Here is a 23,855-nt window from a genome sequence, read left to right as displayed (position 1 = left end):
GTTTTGCAGATGTAACCATTGCTATTGGGTTCTACAACTCTGTCTTTGTATAGAGAAGTTTCATTGATAAGGGGTGAGGACTGTACTTATCTGTGATTGTAAGGACAAATATTTAGAATGTAGTTAGGGATTATACTGGTTTAGTAAAGTGGTGGTTTATACATTCCCCACCAAGATTCATGACTTCACTAGCCCTGGTTTGTTGTTTGTTTTTAAATAATTTTTTTTTATTATATTTACTTATTTATTGTGTGCTTGTGTATGTGTCTGGGCTCTGATGCCATAGGACATCTGTAGAGGTCAGAGGACAGCTTTCAGGAATCTGTTCTTTCCTTCCTCCATGTAGGTTCCAGGGATTGTATTTATGTTGTCAATCTTGACAAGTGTTTATTCACTGAGCCATCTCACTGGCCCTATTGCCATTTATTAATACACATTATATCTATGTATTATCTAGGCATTTATGCAGATATATAAAATTGGCTATACAAACACTAGCTGCTTTTTACTCAGAAGTTTATTTCATGATCATTAAAACTTTATAATGTTCTAAGAGATTTTAGAAGAAAAAAATTCTATAACCTTGATTATAGCAGTTTGTTACTATTAGTTTCTATTCAGCTATTTATTTGCAAATTCATTTGAACATTAAAGTTTTCTACTTCCATGAATAATGATATGCCAAACCCTTGGTCTGTCTTTACTGGAAATTGCTTCCTTAGGATAAATCTCTCAAAATGGGGCTACTGAGTCAGAGGATGCTTGATTTTGATTTCAAATTTACCATACTCTAGAAATGAAGAAGAGATACTTATGACTGGGATTTTATTTTAGTAAGATCTATTACCTTGTTAATTTTTTTTTTTTTGTTGCTTTTCCTTTATCTTTGAGACAATCTCTGACTGGCCTGGAACAGAAGATCCTTTTGCCATATTCTGGGATTATGAGCATGCCCTAACACCAAACCCCAATTTATTTATTTGTTTGTTTGTTTGTTTGTTTGTTCATCCATCTATCCATTTGTTTGTTTGTTTGTTTATTTATTTATTTATTTATTTATTTATTTATTTATTTATTTATTTTCATTTTTTGAGACAGAGTTTCTCTGTGTAATAGTCCTGACTGTCCTGGAACTGGAGTTACAGACAGTTATGAGCTGCCATGTGAGCGATGGGAACCAGGATGGCCTCAAACTCACTGAGGTCCGCCTGCCCCTGCCTTGATTTTATTTTTAATATGCTTATTGAGACAGTCTGTCCATGTATTGCAGGTTGGCCTTAAACTCACTATGTTGCCCAAACAATTGTTAAACTTGAAAATCTTTTTACCTTAGCCTCTTGAGTGCTGGTGTTTTTATTTTAATTAAATGCTGCGTTATAGTTAAGGAAAAGTCATTAAAAATTTGTCAACCAGGAGTAAAAGCACTTTCTGTGTAAGACCAATGGACCTGAGTCCTATCCTCAGACCCCGTGGAAGAAGGAGAGTACTGAAGTCTGATCTCCATATGTATGTGTGCTGTGGCACAAGCACAGTCTGCATAACACATACGTATCACACACAATAATAACAACAACTTTAAATTAACCAGTGTCAACCCGTTTTTTTGGGGGGGTTTGTTGTTGTTGTTCAAGACAAGGTTTCTCTGTGTAGCTTTGGAGCCTGTCCTGGATCTCACTTTGTAGACCAGGTGGCCTCGAACTCACAGAGATCCACCTGCCTTTTCTTCCCAACTGCTGAGATCAAAGGCGTGCGCCACCACGTGTGCCAGCTTGTCAACCACTTTTATATAATAATTGTTTCCTTGTTTTAAAATTTTCTTTTATTGGACCATTAAGATGACTTAGTGGGTAACAGTGCTTGCCTCTAAGCCTGATGGTCTTAGGTGGATTCTTAGAATCTACATGATGGAAGGAGAGAGCTGACTTCCCAAAGGTGTTCTCTGATTTCCGTGTGTGCACCATGTTACCAAATGTATACACACATATACACAGTAAATAAATAGATTTAAAGTTATTTTAAAAATCACTTGTAGTAAGTATAAATATTCAACACAGCCATCTGCTTTAAACCATTTTCTGCTTTCTTACATGGCCACCTTGTCATTATTGCATCCTGTATTTAAATTGTGATATTCTAAAAAGAATTTGGCTGTTTCATATGCTTGAAATCATCTACATTAACAGCTTGATTTTATTTTATTAGCTACTCCATAGTACCAGTTTTGTCCATATTGTTCAGTAACACTGCAATTTGAATACATCCTTAAGAGTGAGTCTTCTGCCAGGCGGTGGTGGCACACACCTTTAATCCCAGCACTTGGGAGGCAGAGCCAGGCAGATCTCTGTGAGTTCCAGGCCAGCCTAGGCTACAGAATGAGTTCCAGGAAAGGCACAAAGCTACACAGAGAAACCCTGTCTCGAAAAAACAAAACAAAACAAAACAAAACAAAACAAAAAAAAAAAGAATGAGTCTTTATAGATCATTGCTAAAACTGAACACTTAAATTTTTTTCAAGTTAGGCAAACATGATGGCACATGCCTGTAATCTCAGCATTTAGGAGGAAGCAGGTGGATCAGTAGTTCATAGCTAGCCTCAGCTTGTGCTTCATGTGACTATTACCCCACCACCAATAGGAGGCAGACATGGTGGGTCACTCCTGCAGAAACCTGAGGGGGAAGGGGTTGGAGAGATGGCTCAGCAGTTAAAAGCATTGGCTACTCTTGTAGAGGACCTGGGTTTAGTTCCCATCGCTCACATGGCAGCTCATAACTGTCTGTAACTCCAGTTCCAGGGGATCTGATACTCTCACACAGGCATACATGCAGGCAAAACACCAGTGCACATAAGGTAAAAATAAACCATCTGGGTGGTGGTGGTGGTGCAAGCGTTTAATCCCAGCACTCATGAGGCAGAGGCAGGGGGAATCTTTTGAGTTAGAGGCCATCCAGATTTACAGAGCCAGTTCTAGGACAGCCAGATCTACATAGAGAAACCCTGTCTTTTGAAAACAAAACAAAACAACAACAACAACAAAACAAACAAAAAAAACAAAGAAAGATGTTGGGAAAGTGTTATATATAAAATGCTAGAGCTTTCAAAGCAACAACAGTTTGCACGTTGCTACTCCCAGTAGTGTTAGCAGTTGTTCATCATCGTCACTGAACTCGTAGTAGGGCAGACCTACAAAGCCTTTCACTATATACTACTGCTTGTGCTATTCAGGCATAAATCCTGTTTCAGTGTGAGGTTCTCTGTTCTTTAGCTTACTGACATTTCCCTGAATCTGCCATTCCCTGCACATTCAACAAATACTGTTTTGACCATTGAAATGCATTCAGGCCAGAGTCTTGCACTCACTCTGCCGTTAGTCTTACTTAAAATCATTTCTGCCACTCTGGCCACCTCTTTGCATGTTTCTTAGTGACACTGGGTAAATGGCATAAAGCTTGGTCTCTAGTAATTTGGAGGTTTTGTTTTTGAGTGCCATGATGGCACTATCTTGATTCTCCTGCCTCAGTACTCGATTATGGTACTAGATTATCATCCCTAGCAATGGACACTTTTTAAATGAAACTGTAATTGAACTTTTTAATTTTATTTATTTTATTAAGTAAACCTTCTGTTGTGACACAGAATCTACATAGGATGAATCTACCCACAAGCTGTGCACATATTGTAAATAGACATTGTATTTGTTTTGACAATATTTTAGAATAAGCACTTATAAATTTTAATAGATTAAAACAGAAAAATGAGTGGAATTCTAATCTGTGGAACTTCTTTCCCCTAGACCAGAATCCGTAGAAGCTAGCCCTGTGGTAGTTGAAAAATCCAACAGTTATCCCCACCAGTTATATACCAGCAGCTCCCATCATTCACACAGTTATATTGGTTTGCCCTATGCGGTAAGTGCCAAATGTTTCTTCAGAAGGATTTTTGTAAAATTAGAAGTTGAAAGTAGATTTGTGTGGTATTGTGCTTAAAAAAAAATTTAAGAACAGCTGTTTCATATTTTCTGTATAACTAAGTATGTAATTTATACTTTAGCTATATTGTTAGGAGAATAAAATTCTGTGAGAGGAAGTCTATAGTTTTTTTTATTGTTACTGTATTTATGTTGATAGTTTTTTACTTCAATGAAAAGACTATGGATAAGGTTACATTGTACTTACTACTAATTCTTTTTTTCTCCTTTTTCTTTTTTTTTTTTTTAAAGATTTATTTATTTATTATGTATACGGAAGAGGGTGCCAGATCTCATTACAGATGGTTGTGAGCCACCATATGGGTGCTGGGAATTGAACTCAGGACCTCTGGAAGAGCAGTCAGTGCTCTTAACCTCTGAGCCATCTCTCCAGCCCCCCCCCTTTTTTTTTCTTACTGTTAATTCTGAGTTATGTAGTAATTAGTAAATTATGTAGTTTTTTTTTTTCTAAAGATTTATGTTTATCCTTTTTTTGTTCATTTTTGTTTTTGGAGACCGGTCTCTCTATGTAACCCTGGAACTCGCTTTGTGTGGCTGGCCTCAAACTCAGAGATCTGCCTACCTCTGCCTCTCCAGTGCTGGCATTTAAAATGTACAGCACCACACCTGGCTATTTTTGTCATTTTTTATTGTGGTGTGTGTCTGCATGTGGTTATGTATAGTACAGGTGCCTGAGGAGGCTCGAGTTCTTTGCAGCTGGAGTAGAGTGGTTATGAGCAGGCTGCTGTGGGTTCTGAGAACAAACTTGGATCCTCTGGAAGAGCAGCATATGCTCCTTCTCAACTGTTGAGCCATCTCTTTGGCTCCAGCTTATTATTATGTTTCACTTACTATTATGTTGAGTGCGCACACACACACACACACACACACACACACACACCACACACGTATGTGTATATACATACATATATATGGGTATGTATATATATGTATGTATATATACACACACATATTTTATATATATATATATATATATATATATATATATATCATTTAATTCTTAAAACAAACTCTTCAAAGGTAGTTTTCATCCCTGTTTCACAGATGAGAGAATAAAAGCTTATTCCCTTAATTTAATTTCTTTTTAGGGTTCTGTAGTATTTTAATTCAAAGAGTTATAGGACAAGATACATTTGATTACTAGGAAAGTGCAGTTTTGAGAGATTTTAGTACTTAAATGAGAATAAAAATTATCAAATATAAAATCCTGTATTATATACTTTACAGTAATAATGTACCTTTTGTTACTATTTTTACTATTTAACTACATTTATTTGTTTGGGAAATAGGATGTGTATTATAGCACACATGTTGAAGTTAAGTAGGTTCTTTCCTACCATCACATGGGTCCTAGTTATTGAACTCAGGTTGCTAGGCTCTATGGCGAGCACCTTGACCTGCTGAGCCATCTCTCCAGCCCATTTTTTCCTAGTTTTACCCTTATTCTCACATCATGGCCTTAATAACTTCTTAAAAGAGAAACTCTTGATCACAGGACTGGAAATGTGGTTTCTGCTGTGGAAGGAGGGGAATTGTCATTAATGTGAAGGTGACTACCTTCACCTTTCAGACAGTGACATTAACTCACCACTGTGATTTAATTATTAGTCTTCTGTCATTATTTGACTGTATTAAGAAATGGACCAATTTTATCTTATTAAGTATTCAAATTTTGTTTAGTTTGCCTAGTTTATGTCATTGAAATTCATATTTGTGCTGTTTTGTGTTCTATTATTCAGGACCATAATTATGGTGCTCGTCCTCCTCCAACACCTCCAGCTTCCCCTCCTCCATCAGGTCTCATTAGCAAAAACGAAGTAGGCATATTTACCACTCCTAACTTTGATGAAACTTCCAGTGCTACTACAATCAGCACATCTGAAGACGGAAGCTATGGTACTGATGTAACCAGGTGCATATGTGGTTTTACACATGATGATGGATACATGATCTGTTGTGACAAATGCAGGTAAAATATTTCACACCATCAGTTCATTTTTCTTGACTGCTTTTAACCTTTGATTGTTAATTTGAAAAAGCTAGTTAGGTCTTTTGAAGGAATTAATTCCTTTTTTTAAGTAGGATATCTGCCTCTATTGATGCAATTTGTTTTTTTCTTGAAAAAAGTCCTTATTTAAAAAAAGAAGCTATTTTAGAGCTGGAGACAAACACATACTAATCTTGGAGAGGACCAAAGCTCAGTTTCCAGCACCCACATGGGGCCTCTCAAAATCATTTGTATTTCCAGCTGCAAGACATCTAACGTCCTCTTCTGGCCTCTATAATCACACACACACACACACACACACACCTTTAAAAATTAAATAAGTAAATCTTTAAAAAAAGAGAAGAGAAGCTATTTTATAGTTTATTATTAGAAATCCCTGTTGTGATGCTGGGCAGAGGTGACGCACACCATTAATCTCAGCATTCGGGAGGCAGAGGCAGGCAGATCTCTGTGAGTTTGAGGCCAGCCTGGTCTACATAGTGAGTTCCAGGACAGCCAGGGATACACAGAGAAACCCTGTCTCGAAAAACAACAAACAAGAGAGATCCCTGTTATGAATTAAGCAATAATCAGTTTTGTTTTGTTTTTTTTTTTTTTCGAGACAGGGTTTCTCTGTGTAGCTTTGCGCCTTTCCTGGGACTCACTTGGTAGCCCAGGCTGGCCTCGAACTCACAGAGATCAGCCTGGCTCTGCCTCCCGAGTGCTGGGATTAAAGGCGTGCGCTGCCGCTGCTGCCACCACCACCACCACCACCACCACCACCACCACCACCACCACCACCACCCGGCAATAATCAGTTTTTAACTACATTATGGGATCATCTCCTTTTCACTTAGTTCAGTGGCAGTACAAGTACATATATAGAAATAACAAGACATAAATAAAAGAATTGAGTCTTGTATTGTGTAGTCAGCTACAATTTTTCCAGTTTGGGGAAATAAAACATTTAATCAGTGTTTAATCTTATTTTCTCACACCCTTTGGCTTGAACCTTGCAGCATTCTGGAGTCTTCTTGAACCAGAACCAGTCTCCCCTCCCCCAACCCTGGTTCAACTACCAAGAAAGACCTCCTCCCCTAGAGAAGGTGATTGCAAAAGAAAGTGGGGTTTCTTTCTTACTTCTGCACACCCCCTTCCCCCCGTCTCTGTCTTTTTCTGTGTGTGTGTATCTGTCTGTCTATATCTGTCTCTCTCACTTTCTTTGTGGGAGAGGCTTAGTGAGAATGGAGATGGAACAATAGGATTTCAGCTTTAAAGTTATTAAGTACATTCCCTGCATAGGATGGGGAGCAGAGAATATTTAAGTAGCACATTGTAGAGGGCAGGAAAGTTTGATGGCTTCACAGAATTTCCTGTTCCTGGTTCTTATGACATAGCTTCATTATTTGACTTGATGTAGTGTGGCTTTATAAATCCATATTTGAAAGTAAGTTAAACTGAAGCTGAGAGCTGTCAATTTGTGTTGTTTGTAAGTTATTCTGTCAGATTAAATGATTAGCTTTTGATTGTTACTGATAGTAGCATGTGAATATTTCAAAAGGTTCATTTATCTCTGTCAATAAGTAGGATATGACTGTACAGTGTGAAATTAATTTTCTTAAGTGGAAGATTGTAATTTGATTTTAATAATACTGTGTTGTGGTAATTTTAAAATTTAGAATTAAATTCTCATTACTTGTAATATTTATTTTAAGGAATGACTTTGGTAAATTTATTGAGGAGGGAAATTTATAAAACTTAAACGACTTTGGGGATGTATTTTTTGCCTTATATTAGAAAATATTCATTCTTATTGTATCCAGTTATATAAAAGAGTTTTCTCATAGCAGATCTCATCTAATGTGATAAATGTTGCAGTATTTTTATTGAAAGAACAATATAAAGAATTGCCTTTTTTTTTTTTTTTATAAAGAGATTTATTTATTTATTATGTGTACAATATTCTGCCTCCATTTATGCCTGCATGCCAGGAGAGGGCACCAGATCTCGTTACAAATGGTTGTGAGCCATCATGTGGTTGCTGGGAATTGAACTCAGGACCTCTGGAAGAACAGCCAGTGTTCTTAACCTCTGAGCCATCTCTCCAGCCCCGAATTGCCTTCTTTTGATCCAGTTAGTCAGATGGTCATGTACTAAATGGTTATCATTCTTAGACAGTCATGCAATATCTTTAGGTTTTTAAATAACTACCTATACATTCCTGAAGGCACAATTTTGGATTATTCAAGGTATTTACCTTGAAGTGACTTTTTGTTTGTTTGTTTGTTTGCTTTGTTTTTTTGTTTTTCGAGACAGGGTTTCTCTGTGTAGCTTTGGAGCCTGTCCTGGAACTCTCAGAGATCCATCCGCCTGCCTCTGCCTCCCGAGTGCTGGGATTAAAGGCGTGCGCCACCACTGCCCGGCTCTTTTTTGTTTTGTTTTGTTTTGTTTTGTTTTTTTGTTTTTTTGAGACAGGGTTTCTCTGTGTGGTTTTGTGCCTTTCCTGGAACTCGCTTTGGAGACCAGGCTGGCCTCGAACTCACAGAGATCCTCCTGCCTCTGCCTCCCAAGTGCTGGGATTAAAGGCGTGCACCACCACCGCCCGGCTTTACAATGCCCGGCTCTTGAAGTGACTCTTATGACTCAATGTCTGTCTGAGTCTGTCCACCCTACCCAACCTCCATTTTTGTATTCAGCTTATGTTGTTCTCTTCCTTTCTTTACATTGCCTCCTTGTATTTTTTCAACGTTCCTATTGCCCATATTCAGAGTTTTGATGTCTGATATCTGGAATTCTGCTCTTTTTTCTAGCTTTGCTTGTTATCTGCATACCATAATATAACATAATTTGTTATTTAAACCTTCTTGGAGGTTCTCAGTTGAGAAGTAAAGAGTAACACAATACCATTTAGTTTAGTATGTTTATATTAGAAGTGACATTATAGGGCTGGGAGAGGGCTCAGTGGTTGCTTCCCAGCCTGAAAGCTGAGTTTGTTCTCTAGAACCCACATTGTAGAAGAGAGAACCAACTTCAGAAAGTTGTTCTCTGACCTCCATACTTGGGTTGTAACATGTGTACACACAGACACACTCATTCACACACATGTAATTTTTTTTAAAAAAGTGAATGATTATGTGTAAGGAATTGGTAGTATTTTTTCCTTTTCTTCTTCTTCTTCTTCTTCTTCTTCTTCTTCTTCTTCTTCTTCTTCTTCTTCTTCTTCTTCTTCTTTTCTTCTTCTGCTGCTTCTCCTCCTCCTCCTCCTCCTCCTCCTCCTCCTCCTCCTCCTCCTCCACCTCCTCCTTTTAAGTGAAATATATATCAATTTCAGGTACTTGAAGTTTTGTCAATAACAACTTATTGAGAAGTTTGTCCATATACTCCATTCAAAGTAATTAAGTTGAATTCCTTTCCAGTGGAATACCTCTTGTATTCTTTGACCTCTTTGGAATTAAAATAACTTCTATTCTTTCTTAAGTATAAATGTTAGAAGTCTTTTTCTTTCTGTTTCCTTATCTTTCAGTTAATATTGTGTGCCACCATAATTGTTAAATGTGAACAGAAGATGTAATCCAGCTTCGCTCCTTTTCCCTACACTCACAAAGGGAACTGTCTTTTTGTGTCTATTGACCACCTTTTGGTCATCTCCTCAGAGCTGGTAATTAGTAAAGTTTTCATTGATTTCTTTCCTTCCTGTTTTCCCAAATCAGATTCTTGTTACGCTGATTATTATTTAGGGGTTTTAGTGTCGACGTCTTCAGGTTTGTAATAACATTTTAACCCGCCACCTTTTAAGTTTTAAATTGCATTTGCTTCAGAAATTAATTTTATGCATTCTATATTTGCCATATTTTTGCATCTTAAAATTTTTCTACCTGAGAACACATTTTAGTGTATACTAAGCTCAAAATAGGCACTTCTTAAATGATAGAATATTACATCTTAATTTATGAATTATTTTAATGTTTTCTGTTGTTTTTGTTATATTTTGTTTTTTCTTTTGAAGTGTTTGGCAACATATTGACTGCATGGGGATTGACCGACAGCACATCCCTGACACATACTTATGTGAACGCTGTCAGCCCAGGTAAGTTATCAGACCTGAGAAGACTGTCAGTTATTTCACTGAAAAATTTTTCACAGAAATTTATTCATGAGTTTCAGATGGATGAAATTATGAATCCCAATATTTCTTTAAGAAGTATTTTTTCCACTTATGTTTTTTTTTACCCTGAAACCTAAATCAAGAATTTTTTCATTGATAGTGTATTATGGTTTAATATGTAATTTTAACTTTATTAGTGATCAATATGATGATAGTTTATTTTCTAAATGTTTGGCATCTTTTTTGGCAGTCATTAGAGTTGGGAGTGATTGTGCAGCTTTGTAATACAAGCTATTTGAGCAGCCAAGGCAGGAAGACTGATCGAATTGTTCAAGGTTTGCTAAAGGTACAGAGTGAGTTCAAGTTCAGCCTAGGTAACTTAGTGAGACACTTTCTCAAAATAAAAGCAGAAAAAAAATGGCTGAGGGGATTGTAACTCAGTAGTAAAGTGCTTGTGTAATATACATACCCAAGGCAACTGAATTCAAGCCTGAGCACCCTAGAAAAGGGGGTTGAGGAATGTAGCTTTATGGTGTTGGACTGCTTGACTAGCATGTGAGAAGCCCTGAGTTCAATCCCCAGCATCCCTTTTCTACCCCCTAAAAAATGAATTATTAGAGCACCCCCTTATTTACATATATAATTTGCTGGGTTTGTTTAAATGTATAGATTCAACCCCATTCTTATTTTTAAACACATAGTAAGGGCACTATGTTTCTTTCACATAGGAATTTGCTTCTTGTTAGGTTCTGGAGAGGTCCATAGGAATTACAAAAAGAAAGCCACTTATCTTTGCCACAATGTATTAAAGCTTATAGTCACAGAAAGTCTCTATTACATGGCAGAAAATATGATAGGTAGCCCTCCACATACTACCTTTGAAAAAAAGTATCTGAGTTACATTAACATGAATGAAGCGAGAGATGGGTGCATGTGGAGCAATTGTGGGTGACCCATTGTCCACAAAATAGACCTGCCAGACCCAGAAGTGCACACATGGAGAGATGTAGCTGGAAAGGAAATTGCAGGGGATCCCGTGGTCTAAACTCATGGGAGGGGAGTACAGCTTTACCATATGAGTATATGGTAACAGGGCAGAAAAACCAGATGTTCCTGGAATCTTGTTTTGGTCTTGGTTTCCTAGTCTTGGGTTGTTTTCTGTCAAATGAATTCAGATAAGAAGGCCGACTGTAGTATAGAAAACAGACACTTTCAAGAGTGAGAGTGAACAGTGACCAATGGGTCACTGTCTGATTTGTTCTTTAAAGTCTTTATTATGGAGCCAGGCAAAGAGGACCTGCCTGTAATTCCTGCACTTGGGCAGTGGGGGAAGGAGCATCTGGAATTGAAGGCCCAGCTTGACTACACAGCAAGTTAGTTTGAGGTCAGCCCAAACTTCATGAGATCCCTGTCTCAAACAACATCGTCATCATCAACAAGTCTTTTTATTACAGACATTTAAAACCCAATAAAAGGGGTTGAGGAAATTCCTTATTTGGTAAACTGCTTGATTTACTAAAACCCTTATTAAAAAGATGCACATTACGGCATGACTTTTAACCCTAGTACTGGGAAGGCAGAAAAAGAAGGATCCCTTGGGCTCACTGGCCGAGGTGAGCTGTAGGTGAATTGGTGAGCTCTAGGCAAATGATACCATTTGAAAGGAAGTAGATGGTGTCCTGAGGAGGAGACTTGAATTGTTTTCTGCCCCTTCCTTGCATGTGCACCTGTGTGCTACAAATGAACATACATACACTGAAGCAATCACAACAAAACACACCTCCTTATGAAAGGAAAATAGTAGAAAGACCTCACATTCTTCCCTCTGCTTCAGTAGTTACTAGTTGTTTTGTGTATTTTCTTTTTTTAAAGATAAAATACATGCAGGCTGGGCATAGTGGCGCACACCTTTAGTCCCAGCACTCAGCAGGCAGAGGTAGGCAGATTTCTGTGAATTTGAGGCTCACCTGGTCTACAGAGAGAGTTTCAGGGCAGCCAGGGCTACGTAGAAAAACTCTGTTTCAAAAAAGAATGAATTAATATTAATAATTACAGTTCAAATTAAGAATATACATTTTTGTTTTACATATATGTAATATAATAATAATGTAAATATATATTTCAGTTTTTTGAGACAGGATTTCTCTGTGTAACCCTGGTTGTCCTGGAACTCTCTCTATAGACCAGGCTGGCCTTGAACTCAGAGATCTGCCTGCCTCTGCTTCCTGAGTGCTGAGATTTAAGGCATGCTACACTGTATATTCTTTTTTTTTTTTTTAAATTATTTATTATATATACAGTGTTCTGTCTACATGTATGCCTCATGCCAGAAGAGGGGGGCATCAGATCGCATTATAGATGGTTGTGAGCCACCATGTGGGTACTGGGAATTGAACTCAGGACCTTTGGAAACGCAGTCAGTGCTCTTAACCTCTGGGCCAACTCTCCAGCCTACACTGTATATTCTTACATTATTTCTAGGTCTATATCTTTTCACCCAAGTTCTCAACAAGACAAGAATAATGTAATTAGAATGCCATAATTACACAATTGCTTAATTCCGTAGAATAATACAGGGTAACATTAATATTAGCAACATTAATATGTAGAACAATTTAGAACTTTTCCCTTTGTGGACTATATCACAAATGGATATTAAAATCAGTTTATTGTATTTCAAATCCCTTGAAAAGAATGTTACTATATAGTTCTGGTAACAATTAGATACACACTTAGGTTTTTTAGATTATTAGTTTTATTTGGACTATTAGTCGTCTTTTGCATTTCTAAGTTAATTTTTTTTTTAATTAATTGCAGATTTACATAAAATAATGCAGATAAACATATGTATCCTTACTTTCTCCTAGTAGTAACACCTTGTGAAACTGTTTATATTGTTATTAGGATTTTCACATTAGGCTATCAAGAAATAATTCTATTTCATTGCCAAGGACTCTTCACCCTGCCTTTATCGAGCACTCTCCCCAATTCCTCTTATTCCTAACTGTTAGCACACATTAATCAATACTTCAGTTTGATAATTTTGTTATTTCAAGTATTATATAAAAATGGAATGCTGTATGCTTTTTCACTCATGGTAATTCCTTGAGCCATTCAATTTGCTGCATGTATCACTACATTTTTCGTCATTGCTGGTATAGTCTGTGGTATGTATCATGGTTTACTGACAAACCTCCACGAGAGTATATTCGTATTGCTTTTCCCTTTTTTGGATTTTACAAATAAAGTCACTCAGAACATTATTACAGGTTTTAGTGTGAACCTAATTTTTTTCCATGCCAAAAATTGTGTAACTGAATTGTATTAAAGTTGCATGTTTAGTTTCTTAAGAAATTACAAGTGCCATGCGTGGTGGGATATGCCTTTAATTCCCGAGGACTGAGTGTAGATAGTGGTAGAATGCTTTCTTAGTATGTGCAGTGCCCTGGTTCCCAGTACTGAATAAATGAATGAATGAATGAATGAAAAAGAAGTCATGAAACGTCTCTAAAACGATTAATGTGGTCTTTTTTTCTTTTATTAAGAAAATTTTTTCATTCATTTTACACACCAAAGATCCTCCTCTTCCCTCCTCCTATCCCCCCAGCCTAGCCCCAAACCCACCCTCCACTTCCCCCACCACAAGAAGGCAAGGCCTCCCATGGGGAGACACATCCAGTAGAGGCAAGTCCAAGCCTGCCTCAAGGCTGCACAAGGTGTCCCATCTTAGGTAGAAGGCTCCAAAAAGCCCCCTCATGCACCAGGGATGGATTCTGATTCTACTGCTAGGGGGCAGTATCAAGCTACACAACTGTCTTCCCCATGCAGAGGGCCTAGCCCTGTCCCATGCAGGCTCCACAGCCATTGGTCTAGTTTTCATGAGTTCCCACTAGTTTGGTTCAGTCATTTCTGCAGGTTTCCCAGTCATGATCCTGATGCACTTGCTCATAGAATTCCTCTTCTCTCTCCCTGACTGGACTCCTGGAGCTCTGCCTAGTGCCTGGCTGTGGATCTCTGCATCTGCCTCCATCAGTCATTGGACAAAAGCTCTGTGATGACAGGGTATTCACTAATCTGATCACTGGGGCAAGACAGTTCAGTTCGGGCACCCTCTCCACTATTTCTAGTAGTCAAAGCTGGGGTCATCCTTGGGGATTCCTGGCAACTTCTCTAGCACCAGGTTTCTCTCTATCCCCGTGATATCTCCCTCTCTCATTGCTTTCTCACTCCATCCCTGTTCCAGCTCGGCCATCCCATTCCCTTACGTTCTCATCCCCCATGAGTGAATGAATCAATGAAAAAAAAAAGTCATGAAACTTCTCTGAAATGGTTAATGCCATCTTATATTTACATCAAGAATATATGAATGGTCCAGCTAGGTGGTTGATTTGTTGAAGAGAGAGTCTTATATTGCCTAGGTTGACCTTGGACTCCTGATCCTCCTCATCTGTCTCCAAAGTACTGGAATTATAGATATGTTCGAGTTCATTTTAATGTTAAGAATTGCTTTTTTTTTTTAAATTTATTTTTGCAGTTACATAGTTTATTGTAAGAAATAATTTTCACATTAAAGTCAAATATATAAAACAAGGTATTTTTCAAGTAAGTCTAAATTCTGCCTTATCCTTTCTACTCCAGACCTTTTTAAATTCACTTTTTGTTTTTGTTTTTTGAGACAGGGTTTCTCTGTGTAACCCTGGCTGTTTATCTCTGTAGGCCAGGCTGGCCTCAAACTCATGGAGATCCTCCTGGCTCTGCTTCCCACCATGCCTTGCAATATTTATAGAGTAGAAATAAACTGGATATGTTGGCATATAACTGTAATCCCAGAGCAGGACAGCTAAGACAGAGTTTGAAGTTAGACTGGGTTACTTAGTGAGACCCTGTCTAAAAATAAACAATATAAATAAGTCATGGAAATAATTTAAGGCATATGGAAATGTATAATATATACTAATTTACTCATAGATATAAAACAATTTGTGGTTTTAATTACAAGTACTAATGTGGGTTTTATTTTTCAGAATTTTGCTATAAATTAGAATTTGAAAAATGCTCACTTCATAGGTAAACATTTAATAGAATGAAATGGAATAACTTAATTGGTATCCACTGTTCTTATATGTGTATAGGAAATGTGTATATATACTGGATCATATATAATCTGTCAGGGCTGCTGCATACACTTTATATTATCTTTTCACTAAAAACATAAAAGATTATGAAGTTCATCACATGTAAAACATACTTAAGCTTCTGGAAGTTTGATGAGTAACATGTTAATGTTTTAATATAGGAATTTGGATAAAGAGAGGGCAGTGCTACTACAACGCCAGAAAAGAGAAAATATGTCAGGTATGTAAAAAGGACCTATTCTAAATTAAAATTAGTGGGATTCAGCTGGATCAACAACAGAGAGGGAGAACAAGGAATAGGAGACCATGGTAAATGAAGACCACATGAGAATAGGAAGAAGCAAAGTGCTAGAGAGGCCCACAGAAATCCACAAAGATACCCCCACAACAGACTGCTGGCAATGGTCGAGAGACAGTCCGAACTGACCTACTCTGGTGATGGGATGGCCAAACACCCTAATTGTCGTGCTAGAAACCTCATCCAACTACTGAGGGATCTGGATGCAGAGATCCATGACTAGGCCCCAGGTGGATCTCTGGGAGTCCAATTAGCGAGAATGAGGAGGGTTTATATGAGCGAGAATTGTTGAGACCAAGGTCGGATAAAGCACAGAGACAAATAGCCAAACAAACGGAAACACATGAAATATGAACCAATGGCTGAGGGGTCACCAACTGGATCAGGCCCTCTGAGTGGGTGAGACAGTTGATTGGCCTGATCTGTTTGGGAGGCATCCAGGCAGTGGCACCGGGTCCTGTGCTCATTGCATGAGTTGGCTGTTTGAAACCTGGGGCCTATGCAGGGTCCCTTGGCTCGGCCTGGGAGGAGGGGACTGGACCTACCTGGACTGAGTCCACCAGGTTGATCTCAGTCTGTGGGGAAGGCTTTGCCCTGGAGGAGATTGGAATGGGGGGCGGGCTGGGGGGAGAACAAGGGAATCTGTGGCTGATATGTAGAACTGAATTGTATTGCAAAATAAAAATTAAAAAAAAAATTAGTGGGATTAAGAACATAAGTGGTCTGAATATTTTTAAATTTTAATGTAAATTATTAAAAATTGTTTAATTTAAATATTTTAATGTAAAAACACGTTTGCTTTTTTTAATTATAAAAAACTAAAAGAAATTTTGTATGTGCTTGAGTGTTTTGCCTACCTGTATGTCTGTGAACCACATGTGTGTTTGGTGCCCACAGAAACAGAAGAGGGAGCATTAGATCCCTTAGGACTGAAGTTATAGACAGTTAGGAGCCACCATGTGGGTGCTGGGAATCAAACCCCCGTCCTCTGAAGAACAGCTAGTACTCTGTATCAGATCTATCTCTCCAGCCTACAGCACCTTGTTAATGTATTTTTAGTGTATGTCTTATTTATAATTTCAGGTATAGGCCTTTTTGATTGCAGAATATGCATGCTCGTATTTTAGGAAACATAGAAACCAGAACAAAGCAAATAAGAAGCTTAAATCACCTATTGTTCTCATATATAAGTAACCTTTAAAGAAATGAAGTATATTGGTCAGAATAATGACCCATTAATTTACCAAATGAGATAGTATTTCTTTATTTTTATCTATTTATTTATTTACTTTTTGGTTTTTCAAGACAGGGTTTCTCTGTGTAGCTTTGCGCCTTTCCTGGAACTCACTCTGTAGCCCAGGCTGACCTTGAACTCACAGAGATCCGCCTGCCTCTGCCTCCCGAGTGCTGGGATTAAAGGAGTGCACCCCACACACACACACCCCGCCTGTTTTTTTAATTTTTAGGATGCCATTTTCTTAATTTTGTATATGCTGCAATTTTTCTGTTTAGTTTTTTCATTTGTTTGTTTTTGTTTTTTTAGATAGAGTCTTCTGTTTAGCCCACATTGGTCTGCGCTCACTAACCAAGGCTACCCTGACACAATTGAGTTTTGTAGTGCATAGTGTTGGCTTGTCTTATATTGGATCCTCCTCTTGATTCCCAAGTGCTGGTATTAAAAGCAGGTGCCACTATGCCCCAGTATGCCACATATTTTTATTTTGCATTAAGACCAGTACAACCAGTTTTAAATAATAATTTTTTTATTCAGCCATTGCTTTTTGGTAGATGTTGTGGGTTGTTTCCAATTGTTTTGTTTTGAAAAGTTCCTTTTTGGACAATGGTGCAGAAGTTTGCTTTTGTACTTCAGCTATTTTATGGAATGACAAGCTAACATTTAAGTGAATATATAATTTTTATAGATGTAACTGAGTTTCTGCCCTAGGAAAGTTGAGTTCCATTAGTCATGTGTACTAGTGCCTGTTTTCTGAGACCAACAGAATATGTCATCAGACATTTATCCTTCATGATTTAATGTGTATCTTGTGAGTGAGTGGGTAAGGGAAATAAGAACATGTGTTTTCTTGAGGAACAAGGAAGTGGCACTTTGTCATAGGCAGGGTTGCTTTCCTTCCCTGCTTGATAGAAGTACTGAAGTGCGGTAACTTTGTTTTTCATTGAAGATGGCGACACCAGTGCAACTGAAAGTGGCGATGAAGTCCCCGTGGAGTTATACACTGCCTTTCAGCACACTCCAACGTCCATCACTTTAACTGCTTCCAGAGTTCCCAAGGTTACTGACAAAAGAAGGAAAAAAAGTGGGGAGAAAGAACAGAACTTTTCAAAGTGTAAAAAAGTACGTTTTTGCCTTTTTATTTCAGATGAATAGATGAAGTTGATAGGAGCTGAGTCACAGGCAAGACATGATGACAGGGAGAGCATGGCAGCAGCTAAATATACTGAAAGTTCTAGCAAAAACTTAAAAAATTTAAGCATTCTTATTTAAAATTGCAATACATTTGAAAGACTGACACGGACTGCAAAAGAAACATTGCTCATGCTTTAGAATCACTGTTCTAACAAGATCAATGACAGAAACTGGAAATGCTAAAGTGAGGCAGAACAGAGTGTTTGAAAACAGAAATAACAGCCTTGAAATAACAGTATTTTAATAACTTAGTAGGTAAGGAAGCATGTAATGATTACTTACAACTGTTCTTAATTTTGGATAATATTCATTTTAATAAAGGCGTCCTAGTTGCTACTCTCTTATTTTCGTCTTCTAAATTTTATTTGATATATGATCCCTAAGATCTAATGGCAGACAGCAGTTTATAGACTAATGTTTTATTAAATTGTTAATTACAAATCCTCAATGACAGCAAATGCATTCGTGGTCCTACCAAATTATAAAGTGAACACATTTTATCAAGTATTTTTAATGTACCCTTTCTATGTTTCAATATAGAAACATACTTTTTTTTTTTTTTTAGTTTTTCAAGACAGGGGTTTCTTTGTGTAGACTTGGCCATCCTGGAACTCACTCTGTAGATCATGCTGCCCTTGAACTCACAGTGATCTGCCTCCTGAGTGCTGGGATTAAAGGCATGTGCCACCACTGTCCAGTGAAACATACAATATTTATCATTATTTTCATGCAAATATTTATCATGAGGTTATAATTCCCCACAGAAACACAATGTACAGGGTTATAGCCAGGATCAGTAAATTATACCATGTGTATACAGCTTAGGTGTGTGGGTTAGACTATATCTCATAAACTTATGGACATATTTTCTATGATATTTACAATATGGACAAAATAACTTAATAGTGCAGTTCTCAGAATGTGTCCCTGTTAAGTAATATGACTATAACTGCTAGTGAAAATATTTGTCACATACAGAAAAAGACCTTCACATTGACCGTATTGCTATCAAAGCATGGAAATGTATGTAGATAAGTGATGGCTTTAAAATCAATTTTTTTTTGTTTTTCGTTATTTTTCATGATGTGCTTTAAAGTTTTTCATTTTCTAATTTCATCTTTGTATAACTACTGAAGTCTGTGTCTGTCCCCTTTTATTTCTCTTCTGTTTCTCTTTACCGTGTCTGATAGTTGAATATCGCTAGAGGCACCCACAGTTTACAGCCACATCACAATTACACTGCTCATTCTCAACTTTTGAAATAGGCTTTGCTTTTAAACTACTAGACTGAGCTAACAGAATGTTGCCTTTCTCCAGCAAATATAATCTTTCTTTTCATCCTGTCATGGCTTTTGAGCCTTTGATTCTAGTACTCAGCCATATTTTGCCTTATTTTGTTACTAGTTTCCTCATCTCTGTCATTTTCTCACAGAGATCACATGCCTTTTACTGTAGTATCTGGCTGACAGGTATGAATTCAACCTCTTTTTAAAATATTCAGTGATAGGTTAGTTAACTCAGCCTTTGTGTACTATGTTGAGATTTATAGCTTTGTTATTGTATAAGTTACGTGGAAATTTGACCCTCGTATATTTGTTTTACATTATTTAGTTTAATAAAGCATAGACTGTATATTTTTGGGTGAAATGACTAATGAGTGTTCAAAATGAATAATCCTGGATTTTGGTTGTATTGTTTATTTCAGAATATTGCTGTGTATTATAAATGGAAGATACTTCCTCAGACATTGTCAGTAATATTTGACAGGAATTACAGAGTTAAAAAAATTCAAGGACTAGGTATAAAACTCTGTTCTTCAGTGTGTGTTAGCTTTTTAATATGGAGTCAGTGTACAATAAAAATATATAATTTTACTTTATATTCAGCCTATTTTTATTTAGTTTTTGAAAATGAATGGAATTAGTCATAAATTGTTGAACAGAAATGTTTATAAAATCCTATTAAGGTATTCTTAGTGTTTTAGTAATTCAAAATTGATATGAAGCATGAACATTAAATAAAATACATTTAAAGTTTGATGGCCTATAAAAAAGAGTTTATTGACAGCAAATATTAGGTATGAGTGCCCTAGTACAGCTTGAATGTCCCTAAATCTGAACATCTGAAGTGGTTCTCAGAAAGATTTAGAAATTACAGCATTCTGGATTTTGAATTACGAATTTCAAATTATAGTTTAAACCAAAACCTGTGAGTTGAAAAACATCTGAGCTTATTACACATTTTGGATAAAAGGGACACTTAACATGTGTCATTCTTCTTTTCTGAAGAGTTAAAGAAGTAACTGTTTCCTCCAACAAACCATGTTGTCTTGGAATTTAAACCTAGTGAACATCCTACCTAATTTCAAATCCTCATTCTTTTGTTGTTGTTGTTGTTGTTGTTACATTTGTTGAGACAGGGTCTCACTGTAATCCTGGCTGGCCTGGAGTTCAGAGATCCACCTGCCTTAGTTCTGAGATTAAAGACTTGCCCCATCATGTGCATCAAATACCATTTTCCTTTGTGTTTCCTTCTACACCAAACTTGTGTCTTCCTTGACTGTGTGTGTGTGTGTGTGTGTGTGTGTGTGTGTATGTGTTGTGTATATTTGTTTGTCTCAGCAGCATAGCCAATACTCAGGCTCTAAAATCTGTTAAGTCATATTTAGTCTTTGATAACAAATTTATTCTTAAAAGCTCTATTGAGTTTTCTGTTGAAATGTCTTAGTATATTTTTAATCTTTGTGCTATTACAAATTTAATCCAAGTCCCCACTGTCTTGTACTGCAGTTCATTTCACCTATATAATTTGATGCTTATAATATGTAGCACAAAGAATATTTTGAAGTTTTTAATCTTAGCATCATTGTTAACACAATTTATTATTCTAAATAGTTTGCATTACATATGAAGGAGAATAGTATTCTGGTATACCTTTATATACTTCTTAATTCCCCTTGTTCTAGCTTTATTCTTATTACCAAATTATTTCACTTCAGCAAAATGCTTCAATGAACCAGTTGATTCTTAGTTATATCCCAGTTAAAAAAACAAAAACAAAAAACTAACTCAGAATTCCATGCTCATTTTAGGCCTTTCGTGAAGGATCTAGGAAATCATCAAGAGTTAAGGTAATTATATTAAATTGTTAACTAGTGCTAAATCAAGAGCTTGCTGAGTAGCTTGCTTGTATATGTTGGTACTTTACGGGCTATGGTATTTGCTATTTCATTGCTTAGTACTTTTTAAGAAGCAGGGCCTTAAACTTCTAATTTGATTGATAAATCCTTCTTACAGTTTATTGACATTGTTACAACATTAAGAAGAAGAGAGAGGCATATAATATTAAAATTGGAATAGTTAGGGATTGGAAAGATGGATCAGCAGTTAAGAGCACTTGCTGCTCTTCTAGAGGACCTGGGTTCATTTGAGACATGGCAGCTCACTGCTGTCTGTAATTGCAACTCTAGGAGGTCCACCACCTTCATGCAAACACACATACAGGTCAAAACACCAATGCAATCAAAAATAGAATAAATATAATACAATTTTTTAAAAAGTTATAATTAGATTCCATTTGTCATTGTATTCCATATCTCTGATACTACTAAAGTTTATTAGTATACTCTACACATTAACCCAGAGTGACATTGAAAATTGCAGTTGTAATTCTGAGGTAATCAAGCAAAACACTGTACTATAAAATCATCATAGTCTCTTGTTGGCAATACAAACTAATCATATAGACTTTGAATTATTAGCATATATTCTCGAGTTCTTGAATGCTCAGATTCCCAGCAGAAGCAAAGCTCTCCACATCTGCTTTCTCCATAAAAAACAGGTTTATGCTATTATAGAAGTATCTTTATGATGTATAGCTTTCTGGCTAGGTAATAAAGGAAAACAAATTTTTTGCTTTTCTTTTGAGACAGGGTCTTGCTCTGTAGCCTTGACTGGCCTGGAACTTGCTTTGTAGACCAAGTGGGCCTTAAACTTTCAGTGATCATCTTTCCTCTGTCTCCTAATTGCTGGAATCATAAGGCACAGGCACCACCCCACCACACTAATTCCTTAAATTTCCAGCTTTGTATTAAAAATGATGCAATGAATATATTACATATTTTTGTTCCTATAATATGAAACATAGTAATTATTATACTACATTTCTGAAATGTTCTCTCTAGATATTACTCTTAAATAATTTTGTAATTCTTTCTCGTGAACATTGTATGTGATATTGTTTATTTCACATTCAACTGTTCTTTGAATATTAGAGAGTTACCTACTTTTTATGTTTCTTGAATTTGTGGAATTTGTTCTGACAGAGTAAAGAAGTCTGAACTTTTAAAAAAAAGTTTTATGAGGGACTAAAGGCTCGGAAGTTAAGAGCACTATCTGCTCTTGGAGAGGACCTGGGTTTAGGTCTAAGCACACACATGGCTCACAACTGTTTTAGTTCCAGTTCTAGGGCATCTGACTCCCCTTTTCTGCCCTCTATGGGTAGTGCATGCACATGGTTCATTTACATATATACAGGCAAAACACTCGTACATATTAAATAAAAAAAAAATCTTTTAAGAATTGATTTGAATTACTAGTACTGTACCATTCTTTTTCCTATTTCATCGAATTGAATAATAGGCTTAAAAGTAAAGTGATATCTTTTACTTAACTGAAACAATTCCTTTTATTACATAAAGAAGTGACTAGGAAAATGGAAATTTTCTTTATTAATCTTAAATAAAAACCCATTTAGCTTGAAAGTGTTACAACTCCAGTAATTCTTGAGTTAAATAAGAGCTGTAGAAGAGCTGTATTAAAGATATATGTCAAGTTATTAGTAGTTTGTTGCAGGTAATTAAAAAATAATTTAAAACTGAATTTCTTTAGTATAAAATTGTGGCTCATAAATCTTTTTCAAATAATTTATCAATAATGTTATATGTATATACATAAGATATTCATTCTATTATTAATAATATTCTTTTTTGGGGGGATGCTGGTCATTTGACTTAGGGCCTTATACATGCTAAGCAAGCATTCTACTGCTGATCTACATAAATAACAATTGATGTAATAAGCCTATTCCCATCAAAGAGTTGATCAGCTTATTAAGTTTATTGTTCATTACAGAAAAGGACTGTAATAAACATTGTTTCTATAGAAGATGAGCTGATGGTACATTTCAGTAATGTGTTACTGTCCCTCACTACTCCACCTCCTCTAGTACTGGGAATTGAACCTCTAGTAAAATATTCTATCACTGAGCTATAGTTTCATCCCTTTTTTACTTTTTTTTTTGGGGGGGGGAGGGTCTCACTTTGTTGCCCCGAGCTGGACTTGACATCACTGTGTTGAATAGTCCTCTTATCTCAGCATCATTAATAGCTGGGGGTGCAGGCTTGTGAAACAAATGTTGCCTGGTGGGCTTGGCTTACAAATAGAGAAAGGACTTGGTGTTTAAGTGTACATAGAGATTTATTCAAGTTAAAATGTCCAAGGTTGCTGCTATGAAGTAGATTATTGGCAGTAGGTAGAATCAGAAATTTCTCTTTTTTCTTTTTCTGGTCATTAGCTGAGATTGATTCAAATTTTAAGTATTTGATTTTATTGATATCTTTACATTGTCTACCATAGCAACATCAACTCTTGAATTTTTGCTATTTCAATGTAACTCACCCTTCATGAGTTTCCCAACTTATTTCCTGGCATGTAGCATAAAAATTTAATGGGCTAATTTATGAACTTTTAATTTGAATTAACTTAGATATCTAAACACTGTAGTTTCTACTGTTTTATATAAATTGTTACTTATTTGTGTGTGTGTGTATGTATATGTATATATGTATGTATATATGTGTTTTTACATACCTGTGTATATATACATATATACACAGGTATGTATGTATGTACATAT

At 36.5% G+C, this 23,855-nt stretch overlaps 1 protein-coding gene across 1 annotated transcript in view; it reads left to right on the top strand.

The window, feature by feature from the left end:
* Nucleotides 1-23,855, top strand: part of Kmt2e (lysine methyltransferase 2E (inactive)) — a 76,589-nt gene that overhangs the window by 24,159 nt on the left and 28,575 nt on the right. The window contains exons 4-9 of the mRNA XM_059257208.1: nucleotides 3,792-3,906; nucleotides 5,726-5,955; nucleotides 9,980-10,060; nucleotides 15,375-15,433; nucleotides 17,695-17,867; nucleotides 21,031-21,069. Coding sequence (XP_059113191.1) covers nucleotides 3,792-3,906; nucleotides 5,726-5,955; nucleotides 9,980-10,060; nucleotides 15,375-15,433; nucleotides 17,695-17,867; nucleotides 21,031-21,069 — 697 coding nt within the window. The remainder of the gene's footprint in view (nucleotides 1-3,791; nucleotides 3,907-5,725; nucleotides 5,956-9,979; nucleotides 10,061-15,374; nucleotides 15,434-17,694; nucleotides 17,868-21,030; nucleotides 21,070-23,855) is intronic.

This window comes from Peromyscus eremicus, chromosome 3 (genome assembly GCF_949786415.1).
Source record: "Peromyscus eremicus chromosome 3, PerEre_H2_v1, whole genome shotgun sequence".
NCBI classification, from domain to species: Eukaryota; Metazoa; Chordata; class Mammalia; order Rodentia; family Cricetidae; genus Peromyscus; species Peromyscus eremicus.
This window is presented reverse-complemented; position numbering and strand designations above follow the sequence as displayed.